This window comes from Monomorium pharaonis, chromosome 9 (assembly GCF_013373865.1).
Source record: "Monomorium pharaonis isolate MP-MQ-018 chromosome 9, ASM1337386v2, whole genome shotgun sequence".
NCBI classification, from domain to species: Eukaryota; Metazoa; Arthropoda; class Insecta; order Hymenoptera; family Formicidae; genus Monomorium; species Monomorium pharaonis.
In genome coordinates, this window is record NC_050475.1 from 10,874,226 (window position 1) to 10,893,637 (window position 19,412).

The 19,412-nt window shown below is 35.1% G+C and overlaps 1 protein-coding gene across 1 annotated transcript in view; it reads right to left on the reverse strand.

Moving 5' to 3' along the window:
- Positions 1 to 1,130: 1,130 nt before the first annotated feature.
- Positions 1,131 to 19,412, reverse strand: part of LOC105835054 (golgin subfamily A member 1) — a 178,030-nt gene continuing 159,748 nt past the window's right edge. Inside the window, exons 7-8 of the mRNA XM_036292280.1 lie at positions 16,366 to 16,596; positions 1,131 to 1,840 (exon numbers count right to left, since the gene is read on the reverse strand). Coding sequence (XP_036148173.1) covers positions 1,685 to 1,840; positions 16,366 to 16,596 — 387 coding nt within the window. The 3' untranslated portion in view covers positions 1,131 to 1,684. The remainder of the gene's footprint in view (positions 1,841 to 16,365; positions 16,597 to 19,412) is intronic.

A 19,412-nucleotide genomic window follows, 5' to 3' on the forward strand; every position in this document is an offset into this window, starting at 1 on the left:
AAAAGAAATAAAATAAAATATAATCACACATTCCAAACCTTCGTTATGTGTCTAAAATAAATTTAGTCAAAAATTTAATTAATTAAATAGAAAACTTTATTCTTAATATTAAAATAAAATCACATTAATCAAATAACTCACATAAAAAAATATATATTCTTAATATTAAAATAAAATCACATTAATAAAATAACTCACATAAAAAAATACATAAGTTCCATTCAAAAACAGATTAAAGTCAGCTGTAAACAACTTTAAGTTTTGAGAGCTCTGACATCATTCGGCATTAAGTTTAGTGCTCAGTTTACTCGACAATCACACGATTCAAACTCGACATCTCATTGTAAAAATTATGTTTTGTCTGGCGGTATCCGAATGAAATGTATACATAAACAACAGGTTAGAATATGAATGTGCCCCACTTTCGCTTTACGTCTATACTTTTCGAAAGCTAGTGGCGTTCTGACGTCAGCTAATGTCTCTCTCCATTCCTAAGATTTTATCAAAATTCAAAATGGCGGATCCAATATGACAATCCAATATAACTCCTAGATACTAAGTTTCACGGAAATTAGTTAAATTTTTAATTTTATACCCACCATATTGGATCCACCATTTTGAGTTTTAAAATTCTGGTAACGGATTCGTAATCAGCACCTCAAAAAAATAGATACTACGTTTTATGGAAATTGATTGAATTTTTAATATTGTGTCCGCCATATTGCATTCGTTATTTTCGAAAATCTAATAACAGATTCGTAATCAGCGACCTCAAAAACCTCCAAATGTAGAGTTTTGTTTTATGGAAATTGAGGCTCTTCTCTAAGAAAAAATGAATTTCTTAAAAAAAAAAAACAGTAAATTTTTGATATTTGTTTACAGCAAATAAATAAATTCAAATTTTTAATTACATATATCTTTTAAACATACCTTCAGGTATCCCAAACTATCAAAAAGCAAAAAAAACCGATTTTAAAAGGTTAAAAAATCGTTAAAATAATTAAAAACTAAAGAAACTTTGGTGGGTCACTCAGTGACCCACCGTGATGCAAAGGGTTCAATCTTGTTTCCAGATCATTAGTTTCATAATTCTATTGTGTATTTAGGTTGTAAAAATAAACAAGAATAGATAATGAGCAGGCTTACATGATATGTGTGATCAATCTTACACACACAAGTTATTTTATTCTTAACAAAAACATTTATGGTTTATTACAAATTAATCGATTCCATATAAAAATGGCATGTACCGTGATTCAAACATGCATAAAACGCTGGATATCACAATTTTATCATCCAGAAACATTCGTTTACGCGCTTCAAATTGCACTTCTCAATGATACTTCAAATTTCAGCATAATTATAAATCTTTAAGATGATCCAATATTTTTCAATAATAAATAATATACTAGTATAATAACTATATACTTTTAAATAAACGTCAAATCTCACAAAATTATTTTTATCATAATAAATTTCCATTGTGATCTTTGAGCGTGTTACAATTAATTTGTTATATTTATGCAAAAAGTTATCGTTTATAACTCTTTACATTACTCTTATAATTTTTATATATCCTTTGGATCAGTTACTGCTATCTCTCATACATAAATTAACTAGACTCAAAACGAAAATTTATGTTTGTTCTAATGTGTTTCGTGAAGTACGAAACATTTTCCTATTATCAGCTGGGTGGTATTGCCTTAGCAGTTTGTCCGAATCCTAAATTAGGCCTAGTACCAAACCATGACATTTTCCATTCTAAAGTTTCCTGGAGTAGACGTTCCTCTTCTGGTGAAAAATGTAACAATGTCGCTACTGCCCTTGTTAAATGGAGAGCCTTAAAAATATAATCATACAGATTAAGTAAATAGAATGAATCATAATTAAATAGAAATTGATACGAAGCCAATATGAGTCTATAATACGTATGCGTGCGCGTATGCGTATAAAATAATACAAGTATGATTTCTTTTTTTATACATTTTTTCTTCATTTATAATTTGATTTCACTTGTAAAACTAAATATAAAAAACCAATTGATGTTATGAGATTTATCGTTCAATATAAAAAACATTGAGGATGTTTATTTCTAAATTCTCGAATTATATTAATAAATTAAAAATTAAATAGTTGATTAAAAATGGCTAGCGAATTGTCAGAGCATGAAAAAAATTAATATTTTAATGATGCATGGGAAAAGTGATAAGGAACGATAGCATATAATATTTCTGTCGTTCGATTATTTAACGACACATTCAAAACGTTAAAGAGTGAGGCCAAAAAAAGCCAAAAATCGCCTATTTTGCCTTGAATCCCGACTTGAATTTGGTAAATAATAATTATATACAAGACATTAATCCCATAGAAGTTTCAGATTGATCCCACTCTTTATCTTCAAAATATAAGAGGTCAAAGATTGCATTCTGCAACGCTAACAGGCACACACACAAAAAAAAGAAAATTGTCTCTGGGACCTTACTAGTCAATCTCTATGTATTTTGACGTGCTAAACATGAATCCGGTATCAGAATTGTTTCAGCACCTACTTTTTTTTAAATCGAAAAAATTTTTAAAACTTTGAAAATTGTAATAATTTTGTTGCACACGGAAAATAGTGGGTAATAAGGCAATTCTGATACCGAATTTGTGTCCAGCGGCTTAAGATACATAAAGATATCAAAGTCTGGTCCGATACAGGTCAATTTTTTTTTGGTGCGGTAATGCAGCACAGTTATCCACAAAAAAAAAGATCTGTATCACGGACAAAATCATGATATCTTTATGTATTTTAAGTCGCTGAACACAAATTCGGTGTCAGAATTGCAGCAAAATCAGTAGACCTTTTAAAGTTTTTTAAGCCATTTTTTTTTATGAAAAAAAAAGGTGGGTGATGGAGCAATTCTGATACCGGATTCTTGTTCAGCACGTCAAAATACATAGAGATTGACTAGTAGGGTCCCAGAGACAGACCACTTTCCTCTTTGTGTGCCTATGTTAGCGTTGCAGAATGCAAACTTTAATCTCTTATACAGGCGATTTTTGGCCTCACTCTTTATAAATTCACATTTTAAAGACAATATGACGTTTTGATAGCATAGAAAATTAAATCAGGTAAGCCACCATCTATAACCAATAAAGAGAAACAACTTGATGCTCTGCAAACATTAAAATCTCTGTACGTCTATAAATAGAACAGTTAAAGCTCAGATATTGCTTCTACGTCTATGTATACAAAATTTTAATAAGAAACAAATTTTATTCGTGCAATACTGTTGTTCTCTCGGATTTTGAGGCACTGAAGAGATCGCTGCCAAGGATCTGGGTCGAAGTCACTCACACCACGTTTTTCTCAAATTTACAGTTTATTGTCCTTTGCTTACAATATTCTGTTAACGCATCGTAAGTTCGGATTCTATGTCGTTGGATTGCGATCCCGCAAGGTAGAGTGTCGCGATCTAGTACAGGCGGTAAATCGGAACGTACACTCAAAATTTAGTGTTTTGCATCAGAGATATATTAGTAACGTAATAAGAGTTTTGGATAACCAGCGAACTCTCCAAATATAACGACCGAACGTGCGTATTCGATAAAAAAATCTGACTTCAGTTTACTAGCAACATCACGACTGACAAAAGATAATATGGATTCACGTTCACCAACGCGGACAGACGTAACTAAACGCCCTCCTTCACATTCGTCGCCCAGATAGGAAGAACCCGAAGAGACGCTAGGCGACAAGAGCTTTGTAATTCAAGCGAACAAAGTGAAAATACATCTGCAGCACCACGAATAAGTAGGCGATTGATACAACCATCATGGAGAATATGATGCTCCACAAACTATTACTTGAAATTCGCGAACTTCGTTACTAACTCGGAAACCAAAACAAAGTTTACCTCTGCCGAGAGAAACGACCAAGAATACGCGACGCTCTAATAGCCACGAGGGGCCTTCACTTGGACACAATGCAGATAGAGACGTTACAAATGGACACAAAATAATGTACATTTCTGTGTACACCGTACATTTCTACACCGTAAAGTTGTACATCGTACATTTCTACACCGTAATCGTGCCTACGCACGCACGCACACGGGGGCAAGGGTGCATAATAAATACACACAGGGTTGGGAACGTTACCTTAAAAAAGTAACGCGTTACCGTTACCGTTACTTTTTGTAAAAAGTAACTCGTTACCGTTACTCGTTACTTAGAAAGTAACGATTCGTTACTTTTTTCGTTACTTTTTTGAAATGCTAAAGTAAAATGTTAAATTATAAAATTACATTATTTAATAATCAATATTAAAACTTAAAACTTTAAACTAGTTTCTAATATATAGCAAGCTTTTTTATATTAAACTCAATTAATAATTATTCTAATTTTTTATATTAATATCTTTATTTTTTTAATATACTTATCTTTATAAGAATTTATATTGTAATTCACAAATGTCATTTTGTCAAAAATTATTAATAAACTTTGTTTTTAAAAATTAATGTTATATAAGCATTCCAATATTCATTACCAGTATTGAAAATCTATAGTTCAGTTTCATATACATATACTATAGACTTTTAGACTTTTAATACTAGCAGTGACTATCGGAATGCAGCCTATATAAGGTAGAGAATATTTTTCAAACATATATTTAAAATATATATTATAAAATATGGAAATAAATATTTTATAATTGCATTTATTGCACGTAATCTATAATCTAGCAGATAGGTTATACATATTGTATGTATTTGCGTATTGAAGACGACTATCTACAGTCTTTTAAATCTCAAAATAAAAGGTTTACGCATCGCATTAACAAGATATTTCAACAGGGCATTCTTATGTGGCATTGACTTCCAGCGCCCTATATCGGAATATTTTTATCCAATTAAGAATTAATTATCCATTAAGAATAATGCGCGCGACCAGTACGCGATCTATTGAACAGATATAAAAGATATAGGGAACTAAAGTAACGATAAAAGTAACGGCTGAATTCGTTACCGTTACTGTAAAAATGTAACGACGTTACCGTTACCGTTACAGACATAAAAAAGTAACGAGCGTTACCAAAAAAATGTAACGAAAACGGTAACGGCGTTACAAGTAACGCGTTACTTCCCAACCCTGAATACACAGACCAAACGGACACAGTGCGAACCCATGTGCTACACAGAATGCTTTGCACGCACGCACACACGCATGCATGCATGCATGCACGCACACACACACACACACACACACACACACACGGGTGAGTGGGTTCGTCCACCCCACCCTCCCCGTCAGTAAAGGTGCTCTAAAAAGTCGCAACCCATGTGGTAAGTCTTTTTGTTACTGTGTCCGTTTAGTCTGTGTGCATTTGGTCTGTGCGCATTAGGTCTGTGCGTATTTGGTCTGTGCGCATTAGGTCTGTGCGTATTTGGTCTGTGCGCATTTGGTCTGTGTCCGTTTGTTACTGTGTCCGTTTATTACTGTGCGCATCTGGGACGCTCCCGTAATTGATGTAATTGAAGTTAGAATAAGTAGTAATTGTTGGAGAAGATAGATTTTCTTGTTCTATGGACGGCTTTAGTCCCACCCTAAAAGTAACATCTACTTCGTAAAACCAGGAAAAAGAAAAACTGAACGCAAAGTTGTGTATTGTTTAAGAAATCTTCAATCACGAGAAGGACTTAAAAAAAGAATTTTCGCACATGCATTTGCAATGATTGCGATACCATATCATGTATTTTTCAAAAAGAAAAAATTAAATACTTTAAACTGTTGGAACGAGATAATTTGCAGGAAGTCGTAAATAATTTCAATAACGCGAATGCAACGTACGATAAAGTAATTCGAGCTGGAGTACGTTTTTTTCTAACTGTATATGGCGCACCTGCGATCAAGACATCTTGATATCTACATCGATATAATCTCTTCGCCAGATCAGTTGGAAACAATAAGGCAAATTTAGCTTTATCCCCCCCCCCCGCCCTCACTGCTGCAGCAACACAACAGCACACTTTTCGGATGTACCATCAAATTCAAAAGTAGCGTGAAAATGAAATGAATCCCGAACTTTGGGGTTGGATAAAAGTGAACTTTGTCTCTGCTGTACCAACGGGACTGTCCCGATTGCGCACATAAGCGATCGGACACAGTCCCGATTGGACACGGTCCCGATTGCGCTCCGATCGGACACAGTCCTAATCAGACACAATCCCTATCGGACAAAAACTCTATTGGACACAACAGCGATCGGACACATAGCGTTTGAATCAAACACAGACTTAATTGCACACTGACCCGATTGTGCACCAACCCGTTTGCACACGGACCCAATTGCGCATCGACCTATTTGCACACGGACCTGATAGCACACGATACGATTCCGCATTGCAGATAGTACATGGGTTAGCGACTTGGACGTTGTAAGTGCGGAAGTGGGGGCGAAGCCCACCTTGCATCCCCCTGGTGTGTGTGCGCGCGCGCGCGTGTGTATGTGTGTGTGTCAAAGCATTCTCTGCACCACATGGGTTTGCGACTATAAAATATTTATAAGAAAGAAAAATATTTATGATAAATATTTTGTACACATTTTTATGCTGAGTTTGCCAGGTATAAAAAAATTATGGGTAATTACCCAAATAGCACAAAGACATCCATTGCATGTCCAATGGATATCCGCTTCTGGACATTCGGACGTCCATTAAGAGTCCAAATAAGGTCCGTCGGACATTCGATAGACGTCCATAGGATATACGTTTGGCACAACTTTGTACATTCATAGAAAGTCCTATAATGGACGTTCATGGGATATACACCAAATTTTGGAAACCTATTATGGTTTGATTATTTCTTTTGGGCCTTTTTTAATTAAAGGGCTTGCTGCAATAGTGGATTAATCCACATTTTGTAAAAATCATCGATATAAAGTATGGACTGCGCATTTCCTGCAAAAAGCTCTTGAAAAGTGTCCGGCAAAAAGACAAAGAGGAGACGTGGTTCGGGTCAATTTCTTTCTCTGTCTAGCGCCCATTATGCTACTGGTTAGACAGAGACAGTGCTTGACCCGGACCAATTGCTGTATCCCTCCTTTGGTCAGAAAAAGAAACAAAAAAAAACGAAAAAGAAAAAAACGAAAATAAAAACAAAACGATAAAAAACGAAAAAGAAACAATAATATATTACAACAAACATTTAAAAAAATACCAATAATTAATAATGTTAATAATAAATAAAAAAATAATACGTATTATTTCATATTATTTCATATTACATCTAAAAGTAGAACAATTAAAATAAACCTTTTGAAAGTTAAAAATAATATAAATTATTATTATTTATAAATTAATGTTAATTATAAATATTGTAAATAATATATATATATATGTATATATAATAAAAATAATAAAGATAAATTATATAAAAATAAGATACAAGTGCGGACATAAATCAAATATCCAGCATAGGACGTTTTTAATAGAACATCCGTTTAAATTCCAATAATAGACATCCAATGAATGTCCATTTTATGTCCATGGACATGCGGACCTGAATTGGACTTAAAATGGACGTCCTTGAAACATCCAGTGCTATTTGGGTATTTACAATTGGTACTTTTCTGATGAAAAAATATCAAAATTCGGAAAAGTACCAATTGTAAATAATTACCATATATTTCTTCTAGGGCCTCTAACCTTGTTTCTGCCTCAGCCTTGTCGAACTCGCTATCGGTATTGTCCGTGGCTTGGAATACCGCTGTTCGTAATCTTGTCAGTTTTGCCTTTATGTAGCCTCGTGCCTTGCGTAAACTACCGATTTCCGCCATCTTGCACCGCGTGTCTTGTCGACTAAGTTTTGTGAAATTGTATGCACCCGACTTGGTGCATACAATTTCACAAAAAATTTACGTCCCGAATACTGAATGCACTATCTGAACGCCGGACTCGCTTGCAATCCGGCTCGAAGGATCAATGTTAGGATTGCAATTAAAAGTCGTGCGCTAGGTTAAAGCGTTTATTGCGATTATACTCTGCGCCCGCACACTATGCAGACCCAGATCGCACTGACTGGCTCGGCAGCGACGCTTCCGGACCATCAAGGGTAAAAAGACGATCGCGCGTGAAGGCGAGCGTCGCTACATGACGCTGGGAACGCGCTACGCTCTGCTATAAACAATGCAAACGCGCGAAACTCAATCGAGCTCATACAATCCGGATAAAATACTGACATACACGCTAACAGATGCAGAGATTATTAATTGCGCCTGTGCAAAAATTTGAAGCATTTTTATTTCAAACTGCGAAAAACATTACAAAGCATCCAATCAGTGACTATGAATAAACAGCTCCTTGGTTTCCGAGGCAGGTATTTTAAAGTCTACATTAAATCGAAATCGGATAAATACGGCTTGAAAATTGTGACGCTTAACGATGCCGAAACATCATATTTGATCAACGATATTCTGTACATAGAAAAAGAACAAAATCAAGCCGTTTATGTCGCTGGTAAAATACCGGAAAAAGTATTTACAGATGTTACTCTTCAATACATAGTTCAAATCGCACGGTGACGTGTGGTAATTGGTTTTCATCAATTCCATTGTTCGAAAAAATAATGGCAGCCTCATATTATCTAACAGTTACTGAAACTATACGTAAAAACAAACGTAAAATTCTGAGTGAAACAAAAATAGCATCTAAAACACCGCCCGACATCAAATTTTGCTTTGCAACAATAATAATATTACTCTATTATCTTTTACGTCAAAGAAAAATAAAATTGTATTAATTGCCTCTACCTACTCCGATTCTATAATAACAAATATTCTATAATAGCAAATCCGATATTGTATTACATTATAACAAGACAAAAAGCGGCACCGATTGTTTTAATCAGTTGTGTCACGCTAGAACCACAAGACGGCGAACTAATCGATGGCCAATGCGAGTTTTTTATGGAATGCTGGACCAGGCTGCAGTTAATATACAGATTTTGTATAAAATTAAGTTTTCGGACTGAGCATTAATATCTTCCAATTGCTTAGATAATCTCTACTTGCACTTTGTTATTCCATACTTGCGTGAACGTAGGACATGCTCAATGCTTTGTAAAGATGTCAGATTGGGAATTATAACTATATTGGAAGCGACCGTGAGCAACAAGGACAGCGTGTGTACTTAAAAAAACAAAAACGGTGTTCACTTTGTAACAGTAACAAAGATAAGAAAACGAAAGAAGTCTGCTTGAGTTGCGAAAAACCGATGTGTGATGACCATCGCGCTTACGTCTGTGTCGATTGTGCAGACGAATAAAGCTTAGAATCCTTCTTAAATTATAAAAAAGTGTTTTATCATTTTTTATACATTTTCATTATTCTGTAAGGTATTTTTTGTAAAAATGATACGATAATAAAATTTTTGAAATACATTGTAAATAGTAAATATTGCGTTGTTTAAAAAAAAAGGAGTATTCATGTGCTCAAATAAATACTTTTTTTGAAATATCAACCATCACAATTAATTTTATCTTTAAGTGGATGGTTTCAAGATTATCCAGTTTTTAGATAAAAATATTAAAAAATAAAATTATGCAATTTTAGGTGAAAAAAGACAATTTTTTAATTTCTTTCCATATTTCAATTTTTTCTCTAATAAAAAAATTGTTTTTGATATTTGCAATAATTAAATCTTGTTTATAAATAATTAAAATAAATACTAAATTTTTTGTACATAAAAAATAAACTTATAATTTTCTGAGAAGTAATTGAAGTTGCTCGGGTCAATTTGACCTAGTGTGCTCTTTATGTCTCATGCAGATAGTGTGCCTTTTAAGGGTTAAATCTACTGGAATTGATCGACATAGGAAGCCAGGCGCCTTTTTATTTTAGAATTCAAAGGAAAGACATATGCACTTGATCAACTAGCCAAAGGCCCCAATTGCACCCCCCCCCCGTGTGTGTGTGTGTGTGTGTGTGTGTGTGTGTGTGTGTGTGTGTGTGTGTGTGTGTGTGTGTGCGCAAAGCATTCACTGCACCACATGGGTTTGCGACTTTCCACGCTAAACGAGGATGCTCATAAAAATACATATAGACATTTGAAATTCGCGCATTTTTTGCATGGCTTGTGCTAGACAGCAACGCATTTGTGCCGTGAATCGCTCACGAATAGCAGACAAATGAGAACACCTGCAAGGCGCATAGTGGGCTTAGATGGCGTTATTATAATCATACCTAAGATTGACTGGTCAATGCGCGAAACAAATAAGCGTTGGTCTAAGTCCGAAATGTTTTCTTCAGTTTCTAGCTTTGACCAGCCATGTTAGTCACTCCTAGGATGGACTAAAAACATATCAGTCAAAGTACAAAACTATTTCGGGCTTTGACCAAAACACTTGGTTATTCCGCGCATTGACCAGTCAATCCTAGGAACGCCCGCGCAACGGGGTTTGACCATAACATATATAAATTATATATAACATATATAAACACCGCAAAAAGAGAACGAGCGGGCTCATTATTAATCAATCAAGTGACTAATCTATGTCGCTCAGTATAACACTTTTTTATACTTAATACGGGTTTAATAATTAATCACTGAGAATTGTAACCAAGTTGGAACAAATACATCTCTTTTATACAACTTTCGGCGCTATCTTTTGGGCACCTGATCCCGAGAAGTCATCGGGAGCAATCCCGTACCGTGTCCGGAGACCAGAGGCACGACAACTTCAATACAAAAATAGCTCGTTTTTGTCTGTATAAATAAATATCTTTTTTGCAACACTCACTATCTTACTATTCTTTTTCATGATGTGTCATATCTTGACTTTATTCAGTTAAATTTTCAGTTCAAAATATTAAAAATGAAAAAAGTTATGTTTTGTTAAATATAAATAGCGTTTACTTCAATACAAAAATATCTAGTCTTCGTCTGTCTAAATTAATACTTTTTTGTAACAACCACTATCCAAATTTTTTTCTCATAAAGTGTCATATCTTGACCTCATTCAATTAAATTTTTAGCTCAAAATATTAAAAATTTTAAAAGTTATAATTTTTTTCATAAAACATAATTAAAAATTACAAAAACTGGTAATTTCCAGGGACCCGGACCGCACCGAAATCGAAACCGATAACCGGTTCATAACCGATTTTTTAGCCAGACTGAAATCGTAAACCGCAACCGAATTCTGCTAAATTTACAGCACCGGAACCATAACCGGAAACCATTAAATTTTTTTAGGCTTACGGTTTTTTTCGGTATATTTTTTCAGTTTTTATATTTTTAATTTAAATTTTTTGTCGTTTTTCTTTTTATTATTTTTACTTAATAATACTTCGAGTCTAATTGAATATTACTGCTTCCTATATCTATCTGGTTCTTAATGTGACCTTGAACTGAGATTGCAATTATGAAATTGCAACAATCGTGTGTGACATGAACATAGTGTTTTTTATTAACACTTTTTTTAGTTTATGATGTTCTACAGCATACCTTATTAGTTTTATTACCACTGCATTTAGTCTTATTACCACTACATATTTGTATGTTTTTTTATATATATTCTGGATATAAAAAAATATTGTACATATTTTGCTTATTACTCTTTGTTTGCAACTTTGCGAATTCATGTCTATCTACTCCTACTTTTTTGCTTTTTCCTCGTATTTCTCTCATTCAATCATCTTTTTTTGAAGCAATAGATTTATTGGTAACACGATTCAAATTGATTCCTTCTTTCATACGTAAATAATTTTTTATAAATTATCATTAAACACTATTAAATATTATTAAATATTATAATATTTAATAATATATTAAATATTATAAATTATTAAATATAAATAGAAATTATGTAATAATTACTATTACATAATTACTTATTACATAATAATATTAGAAGGACAGGAACCATAACCGGAAAAAACCGGAAAAAAACGGAATTGAAACGGTTTTAGTATTTTTTGTATTTGCCAAGAAACCGAAACTGAAACCGTAACCGGTTTTCAAATCTTTTTATTAAACCGTAACCGTAACCGAACCTTAATTTCATTCGATCCGGATGCCTGGTAAATTGTTTTAAATATGAAGATATATATATATATATATATATATATATATATATATATATATATATATATGGACTTCTTAATACAAGTAATATATTCTGCAAATATTAAAGTTTCCTTCATTTTTTTGATGCCATTATGTAGATTTATTTGAGAGTAGTCGCACTTTAAAATTTGATATTGGATTTATTGGAACCAGTAACAAATTTGAAGAGAGGAGAGCGAGATGGAAAATAGAAAGGGAAGCAGATAAAGAGAGGGAAAAAGGGAAGAGAGTTAATGTAGGATATATGAGGATGTGGGTAGATGGAAAAATAAAGATGTGGGATGAGATAGGAGAAATGTGGTTTGGAGATAAGGAAAACGAGTAAGTAGAGGCAGTAAGAGAGGGGGGAAAGGGGAAGGAAGGGAGGGGGAGGGCAAAAGGGGGGATGGTGATAGGAATAAGGAAGGGGATAAAGATAGATAGAAGCGGACAGGGGGGGGAGATAGAGGGGGTGTTGGTAAGGAAAGTGTGTTTAGGAGATGAATGGTGGAGGGTGATAGGAGTATATGTAAATAAAGACCTAGAAGCTAAAATGGAGTCGTTGAAGGGGTGGATGGAGGGAAGAGAGGAGGGAGTGAGGTTGATTATAGGAGGAGATTTTAATGTAAGGACGGGTAGAGAGGGGGGAAGATATATGGAAGGAGAGGGGAAGAGAGAATCGAAAGATGTTATGGTGAATAGTGAAGGGGGGAAGTTCTGTAGGTTTATAGGAGAGATGGGATACGCGATTATAAATGGGGATGTGAAAGGGGATGAGAGAGGGGAATGGACGCATGTGGGATGGAAAGGAGGATCGGTAATTGATTACGTGATCGGGAACGAGGAAATGAGAGAAAGGTTGATTAAAATGGAAGTGGAGGATAAAATAGATTCTGATCATCAGCCAGTGTCGGTATGGTTAAAAGGAAAGAGGGGGAGGAGGAGGAATAGAGAAGGACAAGATAGAGGGAGAAAGAAAGTAGTATGGACGGAGGAAGGGAGGAAAATTTTTGCGGAGAAGTTTGGGGATATAAATTCGGGGGGCATAGAGGTGGAGGAAGAATGGGGAAGGATGAAAATAAAGATAGAGGAGGCTATGGAGAGCATGGAAAAGAAAGAGGTTGGGGCGGAGGGGAGGAAGGGATGGTGGGATGAGGAATGTAGAGAGGGTAAGAGGAGAGTGAGAAGGGAACTGAGGAGGTGGAAAAGAAAGGGAGGGGATGGGGAGGGGTATAGGAAGGAAAAAAGGAAATACAAGAGATTATGTGAGGAAAAGAAGGAGAGGGAGAGAGAGGAGTAGGAGAAGGAGGTAGGGAGGGCGAGGTCGGAGGGGCAGGTATGGAAAATAGTAAATAGGGAGAGGAAAAAGAGAGGGAGGGTGGATGAGTCAATAGAAATAGAAGAATGGGACGGCTACTTTAGAAAGCTGTTGGGAGGTATATACGAAATACGGAGGGGAAGAGCTGGAAACTAGTTTGTGGAGGTTATGTAATAGGGTATGGAAAGGAGAGGGTTGGCCAGAAGGGTGGAAAGAAGGGATAGTAGTACCTATAGTGAAAAAGGGGGAAGGGGTAAAAGTGGAAGAATACAGAGGAGTAACGTTAACGCAAACGGCATATAAGGTGTACACGGCAGTATTGGCAGAAAGGTTAAGGTTAGAGTTAGAAGAGAAGAGTATTTTGCCGCCGAGTCAAGCAGGGTTCAGAAGGGGATGGGGTACAGTGGATAATGTGTATGTCTTGAACTATCTGATAAACAGGCAAATAGAGAAGAAGGGGGGGAAACTGATTTTATTATTTGTAGACATGAAGGCGGCATTTGACTCGGTAGATAGAGAAGTTTTGGTGACGGCAATGAGAAAGAGAGGAGTAAGAGAGGGGCTAGTCAAGAGATGTGAGGAGGTGTTAAAGGAGACAGGAAGCAGGGTGAAGGTAGAGAAAACGGGAGGGAAAAAGTTTTGGACAGAAAGGGGTTTAAGACAGGGATGCCCGTTGAGTCCGTGTCTTTTTACCTTACTTTTAGCGGATATAGATGAAGATTTGGAGAAAGGAGGATGGGGGGGAATTGAATTGGGGGGAAAGAAAGTATATTCGCTGGCGTACGCAGATGATGTAGTGTTAATAGCGAAGGATGAAGAGGGAATGAAAGGGATGATGGGTAAATTGGAGAGTTATCTGGATAGGAAGAAGTTAGAAGTAAACACGGAGAAAACAAAGATTATGAGATGTAAAAGAGGTGGGGGAAGAAAGAAGGTAAATTGGAGATGGAAAGGAAAGAAGATAGAGGAGGTAAATAGGTTTAAATACTTGGGGTACACGTTGTTGGCAAATGGAAAACAGGATGGACATGTAGAAGAAAGAGTAAAAAAGGGTTCAGCGATTTTAGGACAGATCTGAGGGATAGGGAAAAGGAGGTTTGGAAGAGATTGGGGAAGAAGACTATGGTTATTTGATAGGTTGGTGTGGTCGGTGGTAAGTTATGGAGTAGAGATATGGGGATGGAAGATGAGAATAGGGGTAGAAAGATTGCAGGAGAGATACTTGAGATGGATGTTAGGAGTAGAGAGAAGTGTACCAGGTTATATAATAAGAGAAGAATTGCAAAGGGATAGATTGGAGGGAAAAGCGGGAATGAGAGCATGGGGATATGAAAAGAAGTTAGAAGAGGGAGGAGGGGGAGAGTTGGCAAGGAGATGTTGGATGGAGATAAAGAAGAAAGCGAGGGAGGGCAAGGCAAAATCGGGGTGGGAAAAAGAAAGAAAAAATTTTTATAAAGAGAGGGGATGGGAGGTGGAGGAGGTGGAGAGGTTAAGGGAGAAAGAGAGGATGAGAGGAGAGGAGATGGTAAAGAGAGAGAGGGATAAACAAAGGAAGGAAAGATGGGAGGGAATTAAGAATTCAAAGTACAATAGGTGGTATTGGAGAGTAAAAGGGGAGGGGATTCCGGAATATTTAAAAAGGAATTGGGAGGAGAAAAGATGGCAGAGGGTGGCAAGGTATAGGTTAGGGGGAGTAATGAGGGGGGGAAGGTATTGGGAGGAGGAGGAGAGGAGGACATGTAGGTTGTGTGGTTGGGGAGAGGAGACGTGGGAGCATGTATGGGAGGAGTGTATAGATTGGGGGGTACAAAAAGGATGGCAGGAGGTTATGGAGGAAATATTGGGGGAGGAGGGGGAAGGAGAGTGGTGGATGGAAAGGTTAGATAGATTAAGGGAGGAGAGGAGGATAGAAGAGGAGGGAGGGGGAAAGGGAAGGGAAGAAAAGAAGGAAGAGTATATGTGGATGGGTGAATGTAAAAGAAATGGAATGGAAGAAGTGTACAGCGGAAGCGGAGGTCCAAGTGTGAATGGGAATGGAGGTATGAATGTTCTTTCTCTCTCTCAAGCGAGTGCAAGTGTGAATGTGAGTCAAGCGGCGAATGTTAGATTAAGTAAAGATAAAGAGAAAGCGAAGACTGATTGTAAGCGGAGCGGAGGTCTGCTTGTACCCCGCATGGGAAAGCAATAAACATTATTATTATTATTATTAAGTCTAAAAATGTATAAATATTCTGTTAAATGCTTGTTATTTCTAAAAAAAAAAAATTTATAAGTCAATCTTGTAAAAAACGTTTTTGCGAACTGGAGTGTGCTGCACTTTACTCCTGTAGCCCTTTTAGTGGCTTCTGAACACAGATTGACGTTTCGTACGGCATTAAAATGCTTAAGTTTAATTATCGACCTGTAGCGCCATTAGCTTTAGTTTGAAAGTTTTAGAATGCGCAAATTAAAATCGAAAATTGCTTAAGTTGCTGTACACTCCATGTGGCCACGGAGGATCAAATTTGCACAAAAAAAGCAGAAAAACGTTGTAACAGCTATCGCTTAAAAAAGATAATTAAAGAAAAAATTCTTGTTTTAATGCACTAAAAAAGGAAATCTTTTTTTAAATCAGTTTTAATCAATTTATTTTGAATTTAACTAATTAAAGAAGACACTGTCTCATAGAAATCAGCTATTCAAAAAATCGTGGAAAATTTATAGTTACAAAAACAATAATACTGCATAAAATGCAAATGTAAAATGATGTGCTGCACATAATCTGTTTTTAGAAATTTAGATTTTGTTACATAAAAGAGTACTCTTAATGCTAATTTAAATTAGAAAAAAGAAGTTGAATATCTTTGTATATTTGCGCCTTAAAAACTCATATTGACCTCAAATTAAAAAATTTTTTATAGTTTACGTACAATATAATCATATAAAAAAGATATCATGCATTACATTAAAATACATATGCACCTCATATTCTCTGCTAGTAAGAAATTTTATAAGAACGTGCTTCAGATATTTAAAATTAACGTCATCCTCCTTGTTATTATTATGTCTGGCAGTAACAGTCTTAGATGAACTTGGATTGAGAATAGCAGCAGAAGCGTCAATGTCGTTATCCAATGAAGAAGAAGGAATTTTTAACTCACGTTGAAGCGTTTTCTTCATGTCGGTTAATCGTTGCTGTAAAATTTTGATTGTCTGTGAAGAGAAAAAAATTAAGAAAGGATTAAAAGAGAAGAATTAAACCAAAATTATTTATTTAAATAATTCATACAAATATATTAAATAATAAATTTAAATACAATTGCAATAAAAATTGGATGTTTATAGAGTAACATCTCATACAGCATGTATAATGGCAATATTATAATAAGAAATAGCATGAATGTTGTTAGATTACAAAAGTATCGCAATAATATTCAAATATCCATCAAAATAATCTATAATAAAATAATAATAACAATAATAATAATGATAATGATGGATGATGATTATAATGATGATGATGATGATAATGATGATGATGATGATGATGATGATGATGATGATGATGATGATGATAATGATGATGATGATAATGATGATGATGATGATGATGATCGTGATGACAATGATGATAAAGAAGATGATAATGATAATGTTGATAATGATAATAATGATTGTAATATCACAATTGTATTATTTTAATATTGCAAGAAATTAAATAATTTTGATATTTTTATAATATAAACATATTGCAGTTCTGCATTGCATATAATTTATTTACTTCCATTTTAAAGTCATATTTCGGAAAATTACTAACTTTGAATAAGCATTCATTGCACAGGCACACAAAAATAGTGGTTGGTCCGGCAAAACAGGCTAGTCAATCCTTATGTATTTTGATCCGCTGAATCCAAATCCAAGGTCAGAATTGCAAAGTTAGCTCGTATTTCCTAACCTCGAAAAAAAAATTTTTTTTTATGTTGGTCCGGGGGACCAGACTAGTCTATCCTTATGTATTTTAACCCGTTGAATCCAAATTCAAGGTCAGAATTGCTGAATTGCTCATTTTTCCTAACCTCTAATATGAGATACCACAAAACCGGAGAAACATTAATAACAAGAACAAAGATTTCTACAAAAATTCCTTTTGTATCGAAATCGTGAACCAACCCACATAGAAATTGGCATCCAGTGGATGTCCAATGGACGTCCATTAAACCTCCATAGATCCATGGGACGTCTATGTCCATGGTGGAAGTTAGATGGACGTCAATTAGATGTCTAGTAAACTTCCTTAGCTCCATTGGAGGTTTACCTCCATGACGAAAGTTAGATAGACGTCCATTAGGGATCCAGTAAAATTCTATGGCTCCATTGGAGGTTTACTTCCATGGTGGAAGTTAGATAGACATCCATTAAGAATCCATTAAACATCCATAGTTCCATTGGATGTTTTCATCCATGGTAGAAGTTAAATAGACGTCTATTAGGGATCCACTAAACTTCCATAGCTCTATGAAACATTTACTTTCATGATGTAAGTTAGATAGACGTCCATTAAGGATCCATTAACCTTTAGAGGACGGGACTGGTCCCAAAAGGGACCACCCTGAGAAACAAAATTTTTATGTTTTTTAGGGGTAATTCGATGTGCTGAATACGGGAAAAATAGTGAAAAAAAGAGATCCGGCCCGCGTAGTAAGAGAGGGGGAAATTGCGAAGCGTGGATATGTCTCAGGCCAAAATAGGGAAACAAATATTTGACCTTAAAATGACCTTTTTCGAGGTAAAGGACGCATCTAGGATTTTTTAAACTATTTTTTTCGTATTCAGCGCAAAAAATTACGTTGAAAAACACCCAAAAATCATTGCATCAATTTTTTTGCATTGACCTTTCCTTTGCGGACGGGACTGGTCCCTTTAGGGACCACTTACTTGATCGGAGATTTGTCCTAAGTTATACATTCGATTTAAATATAAATTACACGTTTTAAAAGAGGTTGATTTGCACTGAAAATTTCCCGTCCTCTAAAGGTTAAACTTCCATAGCTGTATGGAACATTTACTTCCATGATAGAAGTCAGATAGACGTCCATCAAAGATCCAGCAAACTTCCATAGCTCTATGGAACATTTACTTCCATGGTGGAAGTTACCCAAACAACACGCTTGTCAGAATGAAAACTTTAAGAGAACTTTTTAAAAAAAACATTTAGATATCTTGGAAATGATGTCAAAATGGTAACATTTATCAGAGACGTCTACTAAGAGAGGTCTTTGAGATATCTCATTGAAAAGTTTCATTTAAGTTTCTGGAAAATGTTATCCTTATGACATCAGCTAAACAATATTAGCTTAATGTCTCATAAAAGATATCACAATGCTGTCCGATTTTTGAGCCGTCCATGCGCGTCGTAGTTGACTCAGAAATAAAACAACACTAACATCCTGAATGAGAAATCTATTTGATATTTAAAAAAATTATCATAAAGATAATGTTTTCTAAAATAACGGTTTGTCTACAATTACTGCGCACAAAAAAATGCACAAAATCTAAATTCATCATGTACTGAACAAAAACAGGATAATAAATGTACTATTCAATTGTGCTATCAAATGCACTATTTTTTTAGAATATATGATCTATATAGTTAACTGTCTAATTAACCATTTAAACGCTTCAAAGTACACTCACTCGAAAAAAAAGCGGTACACTTAAAATTTATCAAAAAATCACTGAACTTCCAATGACAATAACTACGCGAGTAATAAAGATAAAAAGGTTTCTAAAAAAAGAAATTAAAGCTTCAAATGTTTACTTTAAGAATCGATTCATTAAAATTTTGCGTGATATTTTTTTTCAAAATGGCGTATGACAAAGCGAGAGCATGCAAAATTGAAAAATATTGGTCCAAGTTTGCGACGATCCATGGCGTGAGGCAAGTATCGCAACTTAATTGGATAAAAAGCATGCAATAGAACAGTCTCTTCTTCAAAATGCTTTTTTACTCGTCTCGATACGATGATTTT